General features: G+C 30.2%; 1 protein-coding gene across 1 annotated transcript in view; it reads right to left on the reverse strand.

The window, feature by feature from the left end:
- The window catches only part of LOC148299936 (head-specific guanylate cyclase-like), a gene marked incomplete at its 5' end in the record, with an annotated part of 51058 nt that overhangs the window by 11902 nt on the left and 20902 nt on the right, over positions 1–18254 (reverse strand). Inside the window, 3 exons of the mRNA XM_088275479.1 lie at positions 5260–5398; positions 14272–14451; positions 15210–15394. Of these exons, the coding sequence (XP_088131605.1) occupies positions 5260–5398; positions 14272–14451; positions 15210–15394 (504 nt within the window). The remainder of the gene's footprint in view (positions 1–5259; positions 5399–14271; positions 14452–15209; positions 15395–18254) is intronic.

The following is an 18254-nucleotide window of genomic DNA, read 5'->3' on the forward strand; positions in this document are numbered from 1 at the left end:
GGTCTGACATTTATACAAAAATAAAATTTTGAATGAGAGAAAGAAGACAAAATATATTTTAACCTCATATAAATCACCTTAACTTATACTTTTATTACAATTTAAGCATTTTTTTGTAAAACAAATACTAATTTATTTTATGTTCGTGTGTAATATTATGTTCATTTGTAGATTTTGAAAAACTTAAAAGTGTGTTCGTAACTTTATCGGAATAGTCATGCTTGCGCGTTTAGTATTTTTTCAAAACATCCTTATTCAAAGACTGGCTGTACCTGGCTACGTATTGCTGCGGCTTAGTTTGCTCAAATGAAAAAGAAAGAAAACAGGAAGTACACAATTGAAATATATTTGATTTCACAATGCTTGTGAAGCAATGGAATTATTAAATATCTGTGATAAAACAATGCAATAAAACACTAATAGTGCTGTACGGCAGCAGCTGTCTAGAAGCACGCTGCCCGCCATGAGTAATGCGCAATGTTAGTATTGCTTGTATGGTGTTAATAACAACAGATGACACTGCCATAAATATTATATAATTATAATTATCAATAAAATGAAAACAAATTCATGTTTCATTTCATTTAAAAAAGATTATAAGTGTTTTATTGTGAGGAGTTTATTAATTATACTGTATGTAATTCAAATATCATTTCAATGCTAGATGAATTTATTTTTAAAATGTTAAAATCACAACCGAATACTCTGTTAAAATTTCAAGTGCTAGCGCTGTTTTTGCTATTCGTTTCATTTATAAAACGTTAAATTTTCAAACGAAAATTTCACAATTTCCCTACTTTACACGTTCATATCTCCGTAAGTGGAAAACATGACCCATAAAGCGCCGAATCATTTCGCAGTCATAGAATTTTAGAGTCATCGTGATCGCATATTTCAGACTATGCAAACCTGATACCCTTCAGTAATAATTGGAAAAACTAACATGGAGCCTTTGTTCAACCAAAGTGGGAGAGCTGGTATTACCAAAATGGGATTACTAAGTGAACATTATTTGAACATGCGGTCAAAAAATAATAATATAATGCTTATGTTTTAATTGTTAAATAAAACACAGATTTTTTGAGTCTACTGACTATTTATTTTTTTATATGTTGTTTCGGCATTTACTTTGTGGTAAGACATGTTGAAATTATTAAAGAAAACACTAGTTTTTTCCACTTGTGTTTATTTATGGCAAGTAGTTTCAGAAGTTCAACTTTCATCTTCAGGTCTAAAGTTTTAGTTTACATTTAGACCTGAAGATGGAAGCTTAGCTTCTGAAATAAACTGTCATAAATAAACTGTGGTGGTAAAAAAACAAGTGTTTTCTTTATTAATTTTTATTTTATTGTTAAAAAACACATAAAAATTAATATTGTTACAATTGTTTCGCCTAGTTATGGCATTTTCAAATGAATGTGAAGATTAAATGGACTGACGGTCCTTATATAGCCTTACAATTCTAGATACTAAAGTTATAGTTTTAATATTATTTTTTGACATCTCATCAAAGATGAAGAAGAATATGGAAGTCTGGGCATTTACGGGGCTTACGACCGTCATAGGCTGGTTTAAGTGATCACTTTACACACGTGTAACATTCACCAATTCTACCCATTATTGACAACCATACTACTCAAATTCTTGGAAGTTCTATATATATGAACCAATTTAGAAACCTTGTTCATGAATCACTAGAACTTCACTAGAGACATCTATTGGTGAGATGTAAAGAAGCCTTTTATTAAGCAGAAACTCTTATAGTTTTAACATGTGTAGTAATAATTTACGGAATACAACGATATTTAATGGGGCATATACTTATTGTAAACGTACTTACATGCCGTGTAAAAAATGTGCTGTGCCAATTTTTTTATTATGATCGAAACAATACGTGATATTATTTTTGTATTGAATCCTCCCTGCTTATCATCCCCCTTCTTACTGGTTCAATGAAATTAATGATTTGATTATTATTTGAACACTGAAGTCGGTTTCCTGCAGGATGAGAGGACCTTGTCGTACGAGTATTAAGAATCCCAAAACACGACCTGAATATCTAAAAGGGCAATTTTGAGAAATCGGAAGCGCTTTGAGGGTAAATTTTACAAATACAGCCTTCCAACAAAATAAAGTAAACTAGTATATATTTTTTAGACATATTATCTAAGTTCTGGTAATAAATTATTAAAGATATTGAAAAGCACAGGCATCTCAATTTCAGATGAATTATGTTTTTTTTATGAAAGAAGATGGAAGCCCGAGCATCCCAGGGCTTACGACCTGGCATTTAGCTGGCTTTAATTATCACTTCTAACATTGTGTAACGTTCATCAAACTGACCATTATTGAACATCCATATTTATTCTTGATTTTTTTAATATATTTGTATGTTAATTGTTATTTTGAAAGATGCGATTAATACTGGTAATATTTTTAAATATCTTTATACTTCTTGATTGTTCTTTGTGACACATTTTATAAACTTTATAAAATAAAACAACTTTTTTTAACCACTTTTAATTGGTACACTTTTTGGAGGGGTAATTAACTATAACCTTACTATGAGTATTTCAATGTTTTAGAATTATTACATAAACCCTGAGGATGACAAGGTTCTTGTCGAAACCGGTTGGAAAAAGTGTACCACTAAAAAGTGGTTAAAACAAAGTTGTTTTATTTTATAAAGTTTATCTTTATACTTTTTGTTGTTTTGTTTTTCATATTTGCTTTTGTTTAGTATGTATTGTAAAATGACTATTCGTTGCTGAGCTGACCCCAACAGTCTACAAAAATGATTAGTTGGAATGGACCCAGGAAGAAGATACATGTCGATAAATATATATTATTTCATAATTAAAAACAACAACGTATCACTACTCACATAGTGTCATTTGACAAAACTGGTACCAGGAAACATAATTCAATAAAAATCAAATCGCAAATTTGTTTGATTTTTGCATTAAATGCCGGGTGAGGCGTTTTGCAGCGGGTGTAATCGTATTATTACACTCATAGGACAGGTCACGCGTTTCCTTTGAAACGGGCAGAGAGTATTCAAAGGAAATTATCGGTAATCGACCCGAATTATTAGTAAGCAGCGGAAATATTTTGGTAGCTTATCAAAGCGGTCACAATTTAACATTTGTTATTTTACAATTCACTAGGTTAATCGTCTCTTCTTCAAACCCCAATTCCATACCCCAATGGTGCATGGGGCACTGCGTCATATAAACGCAGTTTTATCTTGATCGTAAACACGTGGAGGAAAGGTGATCAGAACTTCGGTTCAGGTACCAGTCTAGGGATATATTAGAGTTAACAAATAATTATATTTATTTATTGATTTGGCGTTTAATTTGTAGAACTCCATTTTAATTTATGTATTAAGTTTTAAATCAAACACAGATTTTTTAAGTCTACTAAGTTGTATTTTATTAACAAAACACATAAAAATTTTAAATTTTGAAAATTGTTTCGCCTAGTTATGGCATTTTCCAACGAATGGCATTACATTCGTTTGAAAATGCCATAATTAGGCAAAACAATTCTTACAATATTTAAAATATAACTTAGTAGACTCAAAAAAATGTGTTTGTTTTAAAAATTAATACATAACTTTTATTTATTAACCCCCCCCCCCTTTGGAATCGAATCCGGGACCACCAGAACGGCAACCGAACGTGCTGACCATTACACTACGGAGGCGGACAAAATTGGTTTAACTTAATAACATATTGTATTACTTATAGACCAGTGTATTCTTTCATTTTTTATCACAATATATGTAATGTACAAAAATATGAACGTTTGGGTATTTGCAGGATTTATGTACTGTCATAGGGTAGTTAAGTGATCACTTCACACACGTGCAACATTCACCATTCTACAATCATGATTGACAACCACACTACTCTAATTTTTGGAATTCCTAAATATATAATCAATATCTGTGACAAGTTATAAGCCCTGTTAATACCAATATTTTTCCTAGTCTATATTATGTAAGATATAAAAAAAATCATCTGTAATTCGTCTGAGATATGGCATTTTGAATGCATTCATCTACGTTTTAACTCATCTTTCTTCTGCCTACTCCATGCTTCACTTAAATACATACCTACATGTATAAATATACGTACAATATTAGATTTATTTTTTTTACTGACATTTCTTGGTGGAATTGCACTTCACAGAATAAATAAAAACTATGTAAATTTTTCCACATAAATTCTATGTGACCATCATCCGGGTTTCTTTGTAACCGATATCATCAGATTGGTGATGTCGGTTACGACGAAATCTAGTTGCTGATCAAATAAAATTCACGTGGAAAAATTACACAGTTATTATTTTATTAAGTACATACAATGTCATACTTTGGCCCTGGTTTTCATGGAATTTATCTGGAAATCGAGGGATTAGAATCTTTATCTCAGAAACTAGGAATAGCGATTCCCACGGGAACACATTCGCAAGTCATAAAGTAACCTACCAAATGGAATTTAATAACAAGAGATGCAGCTGAATCCCCATACACACATTCAACATATAATAACGATTTTGCATAGACCAAAACAATTACGGTAGTAAATATTTCAAATGTCAGCGACTCGGTATTGTAACTAGCAAATGTGGCGTAATTGGGTCGACTAGACAGTATAATCAAAAATAGATTTGCACTGGAGAGATGTTTTAACCCTAGACCACAGGATTTGTTTCAATGTACCTTAATACGTAACTATCGTAAAATGTACGATGGTAAGAAAACTCACATTTTACCAAAACGTTTACTAAAAATATTTATTTAATTTTGATTTGATTTTTTTTGGAAATTTTACAGAAAAGTTACATGAATACACTAATGAGTTACTAAAAACAGGTATTTGTGAGATTCCATTAAAAAAAGTTCACATATGTAATTTTATATAAACACCTGGAAGAGGGACAGGAAGGGAGGAAAAAGGGAATAGGGAAAGATCAAAGCTCATGTCCAAGACAAATTATTTGAAAATTGGGACACATCACGATATGAATATCGGCTTACTACCATATGTACGCGATCTCAGTGACAGAACTTAGTGTAATTAAAATTTTGAAGTTAACGGAAAATTTCATAAAGCTTGTAGATGTATAGAAGTATATGCCTGCATAATATCACATGTTTTTTAATCCTTTTTTAGGTTTAACAATGTTCGAAAATAAAAGCTCATTGTTCGACTTACATTTTATTATAATTTTAATTATCTTTCGACTTACCCAGCCAAAGCCGTTTCGCAATATCTGGTGGGAATATTAGATGTAGAAGACTGACGTTCTTTTCTCTCTCTTTGTCTACCGCTTGGTTCGCCTCTTCTATCGAGTTCTTCAGTTTGTCCATTCGTCTTCTCAGACCATCCTAAAACAACAGCACAAATGTTTAAAAAATGATGATCTCTTACACAAAATAATTTAATCAATGAAATTAATCGTTTGTAGTTTTGAATTTCGTAAACAAAGTATCGTAGTAATCCCGTAAGTACAGATTTCTTTGAAATTATGACACAACGTTACATTTGGATACTCGTGCACACCTTTATACCTGTACACTCATATACCTTTGACAGATAAAAAATGCTTTTTAAGGACAACAATGGCAACGCCATCGATTGAACGTTACAGCAACACGCGTAAACATTGCTAATTGCTATGGGGGATAGTATGTTTATTGACAGCTGCTATTACTTAGCATTTTGCCAAAGTTTTCTATTGTATTATACTGATTTTTAAAAAAAAATCCATTATTATACAATCACAGTGAAATGAAAAATATAACAAATGTGTGATTTCTTATATCTTTCTTATCCTTTTATAAAGACTGAGCAACAGCATCGTATGCAGCGTAAATCTAGTTTTTTTTTAATGTGTCTATTTTATGTGTAAATTCATTTGTTTATAATGCGTTTTGTAAACTGGGTTAGTGAGTTGTTCCCACTAAACCTATTTTATTCAACATAACTTTTTGATTTATATATAAAATCAAAAAACTTGTTAGATGACTTTTGAGTTTGTTTGTGTAAATATGAGTAGTTTAAAAACTACATACTACTTTCTTGTCCTCAGGTCAAAATACAGATTGTGTGTTTTTTTTAATATAAATCAACTTAAAAGTGGCCACATACAAGTATTTTATACGATAACTTTTATCGGTAGAAAAGGGTTAATTTAAAAATATTCTAATACTTTTCGAAGAAGCCTTCGATAATTTTACTGCAGAAAGTATTTTTATTAAAACATAAAAACACAGAATGTTGCTTCATATGCAAAATATTATGTTTTAAAATAATATTTGAAAATTTATTTCAAAACAATTATGTTGAACACGAATCCGCCTTTTATATTATTGTGAGGGTTATTATTACGTCTTTTGTTGGAAGCTGCGGTTATGTGCAAAAAAATAAATTTATATCATTTTGCTTGAAAATCTACAAACACAATAATATTTTCCACTCAGTAACAGTGCGGTTAGTATAAGTTTCTATATTAGCGTTTTCAATACAGGCTGTCCTAAAAATACGTATTTTTATTAATTTTAATATAAAAAATACATAATTCTAAAACTACTTTTTGACTTTATTAATGTACACATGACTAATTTCGAGAACTATATTTGTTCTTAAAATAAGTTGTGTTTACATTAAAATACTCAAAAGTTATAATATAGAAGTATTTTTTTTATTGAAATAAAATGTATCTTTATTTATCATTTGGCAGTCACTTTGTGATAATATTTAGGTATTTATAAATTGAAACATTACATTTTAAATACCACTATTTCTGAAATTGTATGGTGATAAGTATTTAGACATTCTATCATTTTCAAACACCGTATATTATATACCGTATATTATATTATATAGATAAGTATTTAGATGGTGATAAGTATTTAGACATTCTATCATTTTCGAACACCGTATATTATATACCGTATATTATATTATATAGATAAGTATTTAGATGGTGATAAGTATTTAGACATTCTATCATTTTCGAACACCGTATATTATATTATATAGATAAGTATTTAGATGGTGATAAGTATTTAGACATTCTATCATTTTCGAACACCGTATATTATATACCGTATATTATATTATATAGATAAGTATTTAGATGGTGATAAGTATTTAGACATTCTATCATTTTCGAACACCGTATATTATATACCGTATATTATATTATATAGATAAGTATTTAGATGGTGATAAGTATTTGGACATTCTATCATTTTCGAACACCGTATATTATATACCGTATATTATATTATATAGATAAGTATTTAGATGGTGATAAGTATTTGGACATTCTATCATTTTCGAACACCGTATATTATATACCGTATATTATATTATATAGATAAGTATTTAGATGGTGATAAGTATTTGGACATTCTATCATTTTCGAACACCGTATATTATATACCGTATATTATATTATATAGATAAGTATTTAGATGGTGATAAGTATTTGGACATTCTATCATTTTCGAACACCGTATATTATATACCGTATATTATATTATATAGATAAGTATTTAGATGGTGATAAGTATTTGGACATTCTATCATTTTCGAACACCGTATATTATATACCGTATATTATATTATATAGATAAGTATTTAGATGGTGATAAGTATTTGGACATTCTATCATTTTCGAACACCGTATATTATATACCGTATATTATATTATATAGATAAGTATTTAGATGGTGATAAGTATTTGGACATTCTATCATTTTCGAACACCGTATATTATGCGTGTTTGAAAATGATCCGGAATCCATGAAAATACTTGTTACAATAGATTTGAAGAAATATCGGTTTTAACGAAATAAAATTTAAAAAAAATATATTAACTCTACATTAATTTATAATGTGAAGGTACATTAATTTATTAACGAGATATTTTGGTGCATAAAATATTGTGATGGAAGATTAGTAAAGGAAGAAAGAGTAGTTTTGGGTCTTAAATATAGGAAACCTATTTCGCAAGTCCAAAAACAGAAAACGGTATCTAAATCTGTATACTAATTTTAAGTTATGGAAGAAATTAGAGAGGGAGGAAGATTTTTATTTTATAAGTTGCGTGTTTAAACACTATCCTTTAAGAATACACTCCATAATTACCTGACCAATTCTATTTGTCATTGACCGAAAATGAAAAAAATAACCCTTTTCTGTAATTACTTTAATGAACGAAATTTCCTGGACAATTCACAGCTAAACATGAACTCCTCTAATAAATTACACGACATTAAAAAGCCGGGCTATTATTATAAATTGTGCGTCAGTTTGACTGGCAGTTGGCGTGTCACGTGACAAAATACATACCATCCCTCAACGAATTAAAACAAGTTGAATTCATTAACTACGAACACTGTAATTGGATTAACAATTTCAATGGCCGACCCCAGCGAAAAGTTCTATAAATATTTCGTCGACCGAATACTGTATAAATTTAATTGCCGAATTGATTGTGTATGAAACGTGATGTTGCGAGGACTGCCCATTTGCCCAAATCCCAATTCTAAAATGGCCAATTAGTGAAAAAAATAAGGGTTGATGTCCAAAACCCTTTTTGATACCTCGGGTTAAATATCCCAGGCTATGTACAGTATGAGTTACAATCAAATGTATTTGTTTTACTGTACAATTTTATGCTATAAGAACTCATCTATAACATAAAATTGTAAAGTAAAACAAATACATTTGATCTGTGGATATTTCTTTGTAATTTTGTCATAAAATAAAACCTTGAGATGGTGATTTTATTTTATTTTTTAAACTTATGTACATAATTTCTTCTTCTCCGTCTTATTTCTCATTACTGATGTTTGTTACTTTTGACTGGAAGCAATGACTCTTCTAAAGTTATATCTCTTGACTGCCCTGCACGTAGCGCTTCAACCACCGAGGTGCCTGCTGCTGAATTAACTTGATCGTCCATCGTTTGAGGAATCTTAATAAAACATAATTTCTATCTACTCGTACATAATATTAAATTTCGTAACTCTTAAATATTAATTTTCATATAAAAAGAACCCCGCTCTCCCGAAAAAGTCGGACTTCAATTATTGTACTCCCAAAAAGATTATGTTAGGTACTGGTTGAGTTTCTATATGGTATGCGAGTAAAGTATAGAAGGCACTGCTTTTTGGTCTCTATTATAATGCTTGCTCCTGATTCCATCATACTCTTTAGAGTTTGTAAAAATATATTTCAATGCAACAATACGATTCCCTGTAATAATATTTTACATGTAACATTTTAAAGTTACATCTAGAATGAATTTTGTACAATCAGATACTCGTACGCTGCATATGATTCCCATTGGATTAGTTTTATCTGCATCTACGTTCAAACAAAGAGCTTTCTACTTGGAGAAACACGTCTACGGCACATTCTTTGAGATGCAAAAGTTGTATAGAATGCAAACTATATCGAAAAGAAAATATATTCAGAAATATAAGTAGCTATTACTTATTAATTCATAAAAATGTCAATTTAAAAAAATAAATGTCGTAAATCTTTAATTTACCTTATTAAAAACATTTATTGTTTTATTGGCATAGAAAAAAACAAATAATTAAAGAAACGTTATATGATAAAAGTACAACATTGTTTTTAATCACTTTTCATTTTAGTATTTTTTTCTCATGCGTTTTTTACCTTGTCATCTTCAAGGATGGATATCTACTCTATATCAGTATATATCCATCCCTAAATGTGATAGGGTGCTGAGAGAAAATAGAACGCCACACTAATCTGTGTTTTAAAAAATATTCACCTCTTCCACATTCATGCATCTCCTCATACATACACGCCGATTATTCCGACCATTACCATTACCAACCATATTTGCCTGACAAATTTGTTTTACTATTCTTTCTTCACTCATTCGTTTTACATGCCCAAACCATCCCAACATACCTTTTTTACTAACTACGAAACCGTAATCGGACAATTAAATATTTGTTCTCCTGCTGGAACAGTGATTTTAAAATAATAATAAATTTTAATGAAATTCAAAAACAATTTTATGTATTTGTTTTTAAATTAATATATGATATATAACAACTAACGATTTTAGACAGTATTTCATAACTTTAATCTCCAAAAGTACATTTGTACAAAATTTAATTTTGGCAAAAAACTCAAACGTCAGGTATAAAACAATATTTTTCTAACATTACTGGAAAACTTTTTTCGCTCTTGCTTTTAGTTTAATTAAAAAAGTAATATTTCAGATATTTTTACTCCAGCGTTACCTTTTCGTGTTAACTCTTCAGAAAAACGTAATATTTTACGTGTTCAGTTAAACAGATGTAATTTTAATAAATGGTTGCTCGCTTCGAGGTTTCTTGTTTAATCCTTGAAAATTTTCAATAAATGATAGAAACAGTATTTGCCTTGTATCATGCTTTTATAAGACAATATTCATTCAATATGCTTTCAAATCTAGATTTGTACGAATATGATTATATTTAAAAAAAAGATAATGATAAAAGAAAATTCATGATTTTGAAAATTCATGATGAGTTCATGATAAAAGAAAAATTATCAAAATACATACAAATTTTGTCCGTTCATTCTCACGATAGAAATGATAATTCACATATTATTAGATTAAAACCAATATTTTTAGCTTTTCCACTTTATTTATCAGACTGGTCTGATGATGTCGGTAATGACGAAACCCGGTCGCTGGTCAAAAAAAAATATAGTGGAAAAGCTAAAAATATTGGTTTTAATCTAATAATATATTAAAAATGCAATTCCATCACGAAGTGTCAGTGGATAATATAAAATAAGATTATTAATTATTATTAATTATTAATTATTTTGTAAACAAATGCACTTGGTCACTTTCTCTTGTACGACTACAATATGTATATTGATAACTTAATGAAAAAAAATCTACACTTAATATTCTACCCTCCACATTTTACATACGAGTATAAATAAAATATCTAATTTTGGCTCTACTACATATTTTATATTCTAGCATAAGGCACTGCAACGTGTTGACGCAGTGTTATGTTGGTAGTTACGTACATAAAATCAAGGTGATCTCTCCTGCGTTTCCTCCTTTTACAGCAAAACAGACGTTATCTACATGCTTAGTATTATTATATGAACAATATCTAGTATTGGCAACACTAGATATTTTTTATTTATAATATAAAATATCTAGTGTTGCCATGCAATATTTCCAATTTGAAAATTCTGAAACTTGAGTAATGTGGTCGTCAATCACGGGTAGAATGGTGAATATTACCAGCGTATGAAGTGATCCCTTAAACTATGGGTCGGCGAAGTGTGGCTCGGGAGCCGTATATGTCTCTTTGACCTTTTAAGTGCGGCTTCGGCACAAATATCTGCGGGAAAGCTCTTCGACTCTACGTATTCATGCGAACAATCCTTTTGAAGCATAAACCTTGTTAAAAGCAAACTGAGATGTTATTGATGAGAATCTCAAAACGTGCTAAAAATAACGACATGCAAACTTGACGTGATCCAACTTTCAAAGGAGATGCAAGGATATTATTAGCAATAAGTGGTGTTCTCGTAGATAGATACCTAACAAAAAAATATCAATTACTTAAATTTTTTTTACTTATTTACTGTGAAATCGAGTTTATTGAGAATACCCGTAATTTAATGAAGATTTAGAATTATTATAAAAATGTACAAGAATTGCAAACAGATTTGGCTGTTTAGAAAATTTTAATCGTTGGAACGTGGATATTTTGTACTGTGGCTAATAAATTTGCCGACCACTGCGGTAAACCAACAAATAATAGGTTGCAATCCTTGTAAAATATTAAAATCTTAAAATATAAATAAAAATCTTGATAGAATTAACTCAATTATAAGGGTGGCACAGACTAAATGACCTTTTCGAAAGATATTAAAACTTTTGCAAATACTGGCGGCAGCCACTTGACTGGTATCATTTTATTTACTTTTCAAAAAAAAATTAATAAATATTTTCATCACTCAAATTATTTTTTATTATCTAAAAAAAATAATGAAAAAAAATGGATGATTGATTTTGCACCATCCTCAATCTGTTTGTATTCTACAGCTGTCTAGTTTGCAAATCACTCACTCCTTTCAACAACGTCATATTTGAAAAAGTGTCAGTTTTCAGTTGTGCATGTTTTCGGAATGTCCAGAAAATGTAGTATATCCCAGCAAAAACAGGATATTTTTTACTTAACATTTTCCCGCTACAGGGCAAAAAGTGTTGCTTTCGCATTTTGAAGAAAAGGTATTATTTTATAATTTTTTTAAAAATGCTAAATATTTTTGAAATGGAGGAAAAACATTCAGGTTTTACCTAAAATGATATGTTGCACAGTAAAAAGTTCAATAAGTGGCTTGATTTATATTTTTAATACATTTTATTATATTTTTAAACCTTAAAAACGATTTCCTGAAAAAGCAAGTTTTTTTTAAATATGACGTTGTTGAAAGGAGTAAGTGAAATGCTAAATATGATTGACATACAACGCCATTTGCAAAAATTATAACATTTTCCCATAGCGTGATTAATTTTGCTCCATCTGTATACTCATATACTTCAATTAGTGAAAAAAAACTTGAACACTTCAAAAAAATTAAAAACTTTGTGTTCGACTTTACTATATAACGTCTTTACTTTCCCTCTTCAAATATGCCTTGTATAAAATATCTTAAATTTCGGATGGTATACAACTTGCTATGATTTCACTAGCTTGCGTATAAACTTAATTGTTTTCAACCCAAATTAGAAGCATTCGAATTTATGGTGGCGGTTTCGGCGTGATCTGGGTTGAAACTGGAGCAGCCTTCCAACCCTCCTGTCTCGTGTGGTAGGTTCTACCCTATGCGCCCAACCCCTATTTTCCTTCATAGCTCAACTCAGAATATTACTCTCTGGTGACATATTTCCTAGAAACCCTACATTATTATGTTTCCACTTAGAGTAATTTTTTCCTACAATTATTTAAATATGTTTGGCAAGTTTATTCATTAACATAAGAGTTTTGAAAGTAAATAGTTATCTTCCACTTACTTATTCAATATGATATATTTTTATGTGGTATTTACTTTTATTATTTTTTGACATCTCAACAAAAATAAGAGTAGTTTTTTCAAAAATTATTCTAATTTGTTTGGTAAAATTATTAATTAAAACACCAGTTTTTTTATAAAAATTTACTCAACTTCCATTGACATATTTTTATATGAAATATCTAAGAGTGATAGTGTAACTAAACATTCGTTTAAATACCACATAGAAATAAGTAAGATAATTATTTAAGAAAAAAAAGTAAGATTAATTGGGTTTTAAGAGATAACGTAAAAAGTAAATTAATTAAATTAATTATTGATTCGGCATTAACTGCAATGACATGTTGATTACAAAAATAAAATTGAAACGATTGTATTATACCACTTAATGAGTTTTATTTCATTACACACGACTAGTTTAAAAAACAAACAAACGTTTTCATCTACAGGTTTACATTTCACCTGTAGATGATAACGTTTGTTTGTTTACGAAATTGGTCGTGTATTATGAAATTAAACTCATTAAGTGATAAAATACAAGAGTTTATTTTTTTTAGTTAGAAAAATAAAGGTACATTAGGAAAGTACTGTGAAGCAGGGGGTGCAGGAACGACGCAAGTATTTTTTCAGGAACCGTAATTTTACTGAAGTAATTTTTAGGATCACTTAGTATTTTAAGTTTTTTTTAATGGATTTAATTTCTCGGTTTAAAACTTCGTAGGGATGAATAAATACATGAGAATAGAAAGTAAAATGAAAATATACAAAACACCTGTGCGACCAATATCCACTTATGGGATTGAGGCAAGAGTAGATACTTCCAGAACAAATCTCGACTCCGAACCTCCGAGATGAAGACTCTCCGATCCATAACCGGAAACACATTGCGAGACCGAGTTAGAAATACCGACTTCCGGAGCATGTATAAGACGGTAGATATCGTGATTTGGGGACGACAACGAAGGCGATACTGGAAGGAACATATAAACAGAATGTCAGAAGACAGACTTCCACGTATCGCCCTCCAAGGCAACCCTGAAGGACGCAGACCTCCAGGCAGACCTCCGAAAATATGGAAAGACAGCTGGGAGTCGACATCCCAAGAGCGACATGCGGAGGCACAAACAGATCCCTAGGATCTAAAAAAAGAAGAAGAAGTTTAATTTCTCACCTGCGCTCTCGCCTGTTCTCCTACTAAGATAACATCCCTGGTCGCGTCGTGGAGGGGGATGTCTGAGATGAACAGTCCTCTTCCGGTTAGTCCTTCCAGACCGTCAAGGAAAGGGGATCCGATGAACAGCAGTGAGTCGGATTCGGGACAGTACACCATTTGACCTTTCAATTCCAAACCCTGAAAAACAAAGTATGATAAAAATAAATATCTACTTCTACTACTACTACCATCACGCTGTTTCCCCGCAGGGGTAGGCAGAGAGGATGGAACGCCACACTCTTCTGTCCTGACATACACTCCTCGCCTCCTTCACATCCATACATCTAGTCATACATGCCCTCCGATTACACAGACTTTTGACCCCACCAGATTTTACGTTCTGATTGATCTTATCGTGCCAAGTCTTTTTCGATTGTCCTCGTTCTTTTTTCCACATTCGCCACATATATTTTCTTAGTCATTCTTTCGTTGCTCCACATGTCCATACCACCGCAAAGAACTCTTCCTATTCTTTTCAATTATTACTCGTTCAGCCTTAAAAATATATTTAAATTTCATTATTATAATAACGATGTATATTTAATAACAACGAACGTCAAAATTTTGGAGTTTTTCTTTCAATTTCTTTATTTAAAAGTGAAATATTTGTGTTTTTATTATTTACAAAAATACTTTAATTTCGTACTATTTCTGTGAGTTTAAGCGGCTCAATATTAGAAATAGGTTTCAAATAATGGTAGAGTGGGTTCGAACAGAGACACTCTCCCTCAAGAGTACGCGACACTAACAAACCACAACCCGACAAAACCGTTGTGTCCTTGGGACGTTGAAGGATGAAGAGAATCTACCGTTTTTTAGTCTCTTTACCCTACTTAAGATTCTGGAATGAAATAAATTGTACATCTCTTTGCCCGTATCGATAGTATTATACTTACATTAGCGGCACATTGTCCTCGTTCCTTCGGGATCTTGACTACAAACACAAATGGCGTGTTCGCTCTCTGGAGGATGTCCCTGAACGTGAGGGATATTCCTCTGGGCCTTTGAAGGGTGAAGTAGGTAGGGAGGGTCGTGCCGTAGAGAGGCAGTGCTGCTCCAAACAGCCTCATGAAACCAGACCCTGCAAAAAAAAACAGTCCATTTAGAATAATATAATTAAAATGTAACTTTGTTTGAAAATCACAATAAATATTTTATTATGACTTAATTAAAATGTTTACCGGTTTTGACGCTAACCGCTTCTTTATCAAGACTGATTAATACTAAAACTTTATCTACAAAACAATTTTGACGGTTAGGGAAAAAAAGCTTAAGTAGATCTCGAGTGGCTTTTTTTTGTTGATTGGCAGTCACAGTCAAAGCCACTTGAGATCTATCTAAGCTTCTTTCCCTAACCGTCAAAATATTTTGAATATTGTTTAGTAGATGGAGTTTTTGTATTAACCAGTCTTGATAAAGAAGCGGTTAGCATCGAAACCGGTAGACATTATAATTAAATTATAATAAAATATTTATAGTGATTTTAAAACAAAGTTAAATTTTAATCATAAAATGGAAAATGACACAGTTAATGCTTCAAATATAAAAAAAATACATTAAGATCAATTTTCACTTTATTTTAAACGGATTCAAAATTTCGATCGTAAATCAGGATTTCGCTCCACCTAGGAATTGTGAATCAGTATTTTATTAATTAATATATCAACAAAGATGAAAAAGAATATAAATGTCTGAGCATTGGCTGGACTTAAAAATTGCCACAGGCTGATTTCAGTTATAATGAAGTTACACATTAATAATAATTAAATTAAAATACTAACTTCATAAATTGATTCGGCAGTCACATTGTGGTAAAATCTATAAATGTTTAATTTAAGTTTTGCTTAGTAAATGCCACTATTTCCTTAAATCTACTGTGACACGTGTTTCGATGCATTCTGCAAAAATTTTTACTCACCATTTGTAAAGTTAAGACTTAATTTTAGAGTTGTGTCCTCGGGACGTTGGAGGATGAAGAGGGACTACGATTTGTTTCTTATTTTTATTTATTTACGTATTTTATTTTATTGTATGCATTTTTTAAACAACATATAAAATATGTTTGAAAATGATGCAAAATGCATCGAAACACGTGTCACAGTAGATTTTTAAGGATATGTGGTATTTAATATGTTAAACTTATATTTAAAAAATACTTACATCAATTTATACTTCAATTTTGAAAACCATAAGATCAGTAGTTCTCGAAACTAGTCATATTTATATAATATAATAAAAAAAAAAACAAATTTATAATTTTTACCACTATTTTTAAATTTGACCAGCGACCGGGTTTCCAGTCTGATGATGTCAGTAATGAGTGGAAAGAGCAATATAGTTGTAAAAGAAGTATGTAAGTGAAATAAAATAAAAATCTACTTAAATGTTTTGAAACACTTTAAAACTCATAAAACAAATAATGTTATTTATAATTGGAAGAAAATATTATCACGATTGAAGGTGTTAAGTTACAGAAATGTAAATTGAGAGGTTTTTTCTTCATAAGTTGTTTGTATATTGGATATTTTGATATTGTTAATAATAATAATTTAAAGTATTAACTTATTTATTTATTAATTTGGCGTTGTACCAACAATTGTATTAAGCTTTAAAATATAAATTCTCTAAAATGTTGCCATGTCAATAAATTCTTCCTTTCCCAGAAAATAAATATAAGGGTACATACCTACATCCCCCATTAGCTACTGTTGTCTTGCATAAATTAGTGCTGCACGTGTTAAAACTGTCACTTAGAATTGTAAAGCTACATAAGGACCGTAGTCCATTTAATCTTCACATTCGTTTGATAATGCCCTAACAAGGCGAAACAATTGTCACAATATAATTTTTTATGTGTTTTTGTAAATAAAATACAACTTAGTAGACTCAACAAATCTGTGTTTGATTTAAAATAAATACAAAAATTAAAGTATTAACTTTATTTATTGTTTCGGCATTAACTTTGTGGTAAGACATGTTACAATGATTAAAGAAAACACTTGTTTTTTACCACTTGAGTTTTATTATAGACTAAGTTAAGTTTAAGTTTTAAGTTTAACTTCTGAAACATGTAGTCTATAATAAAACTCAAGTGGTAAAAAAAACAAGTGTTTTCTTTAATCATTGTAAAGTATTATCATTTATCTTTCAGAATAAATTCCCTTTGAACAACCATATTTTCTTTTGGTGATGTTTGTGCAAAACTATTCGTGCATTTAATGCTTTGTAGCTGTGCTCACTTTGATCGCTGAACTGTGATTTTATCTAGGTGCTACCTACATACAAAGGTCTCTAAATACTGCAAGAGTGATAGAATTTTCATTAAACTCTTTGATTTGCGGTTTGAAAACTAATTGCTACCAAAAGAATTTCACTTATTATTTATTTATTAGGCATTTGCTTTGTGAAATGAAATGTTGATTATCAAAATTAAAACATTTTTATTCTACCACTTATTGCGTATTATTTCGTTTTAAACGTCTGTAGTTTTTGAAACTAATCGTGTAAAATGAAATAAATCTCAATAAGTGGTATAGTACGTAAGTGTTTAATTTTCAATAACTATGAGGGTTAATTCTCACGTTTTCACATAAGTATCATTAATAAAATTTTAACACTCTCCTTATCATTAATCGTTCACTTTGTGTAATACCACTTTAAAAAACGCCACTTCGTGACTACCAGTTTGGGAATAATCATTCTATCATCAGGTCAAATGTAGATTAATACGAAATTGTTATGGTCTGACATTTAAACAAACTAATAAACGCAATAAGGCAGGGATTAAAAAAATGTGTTTTTACGAGTAAATATATTTTCTGATAGAATAAATTTAGATTGAATGAGTTTAAGTATTTTATTATAATAGCAATAACATGTAAACTACGGTAAAGGTTGTAATTATGATATATGGAAGAAAAAAATCCCAGTTATTTTAGTCT

This window comes from Brachycentrus maculatus, unplaced genomic scaffold (genome assembly GCF_059751285.1).
Source record: "Brachycentrus maculatus isolate JH-2025_06_01 unplaced genomic scaffold, ASM5975128v1 h1tg000880l, whole genome shotgun sequence".
Taxonomy (NCBI): Eukaryota; Metazoa; Arthropoda; class Insecta; order Trichoptera; family Brachycentridae; genus Brachycentrus; species Brachycentrus maculatus.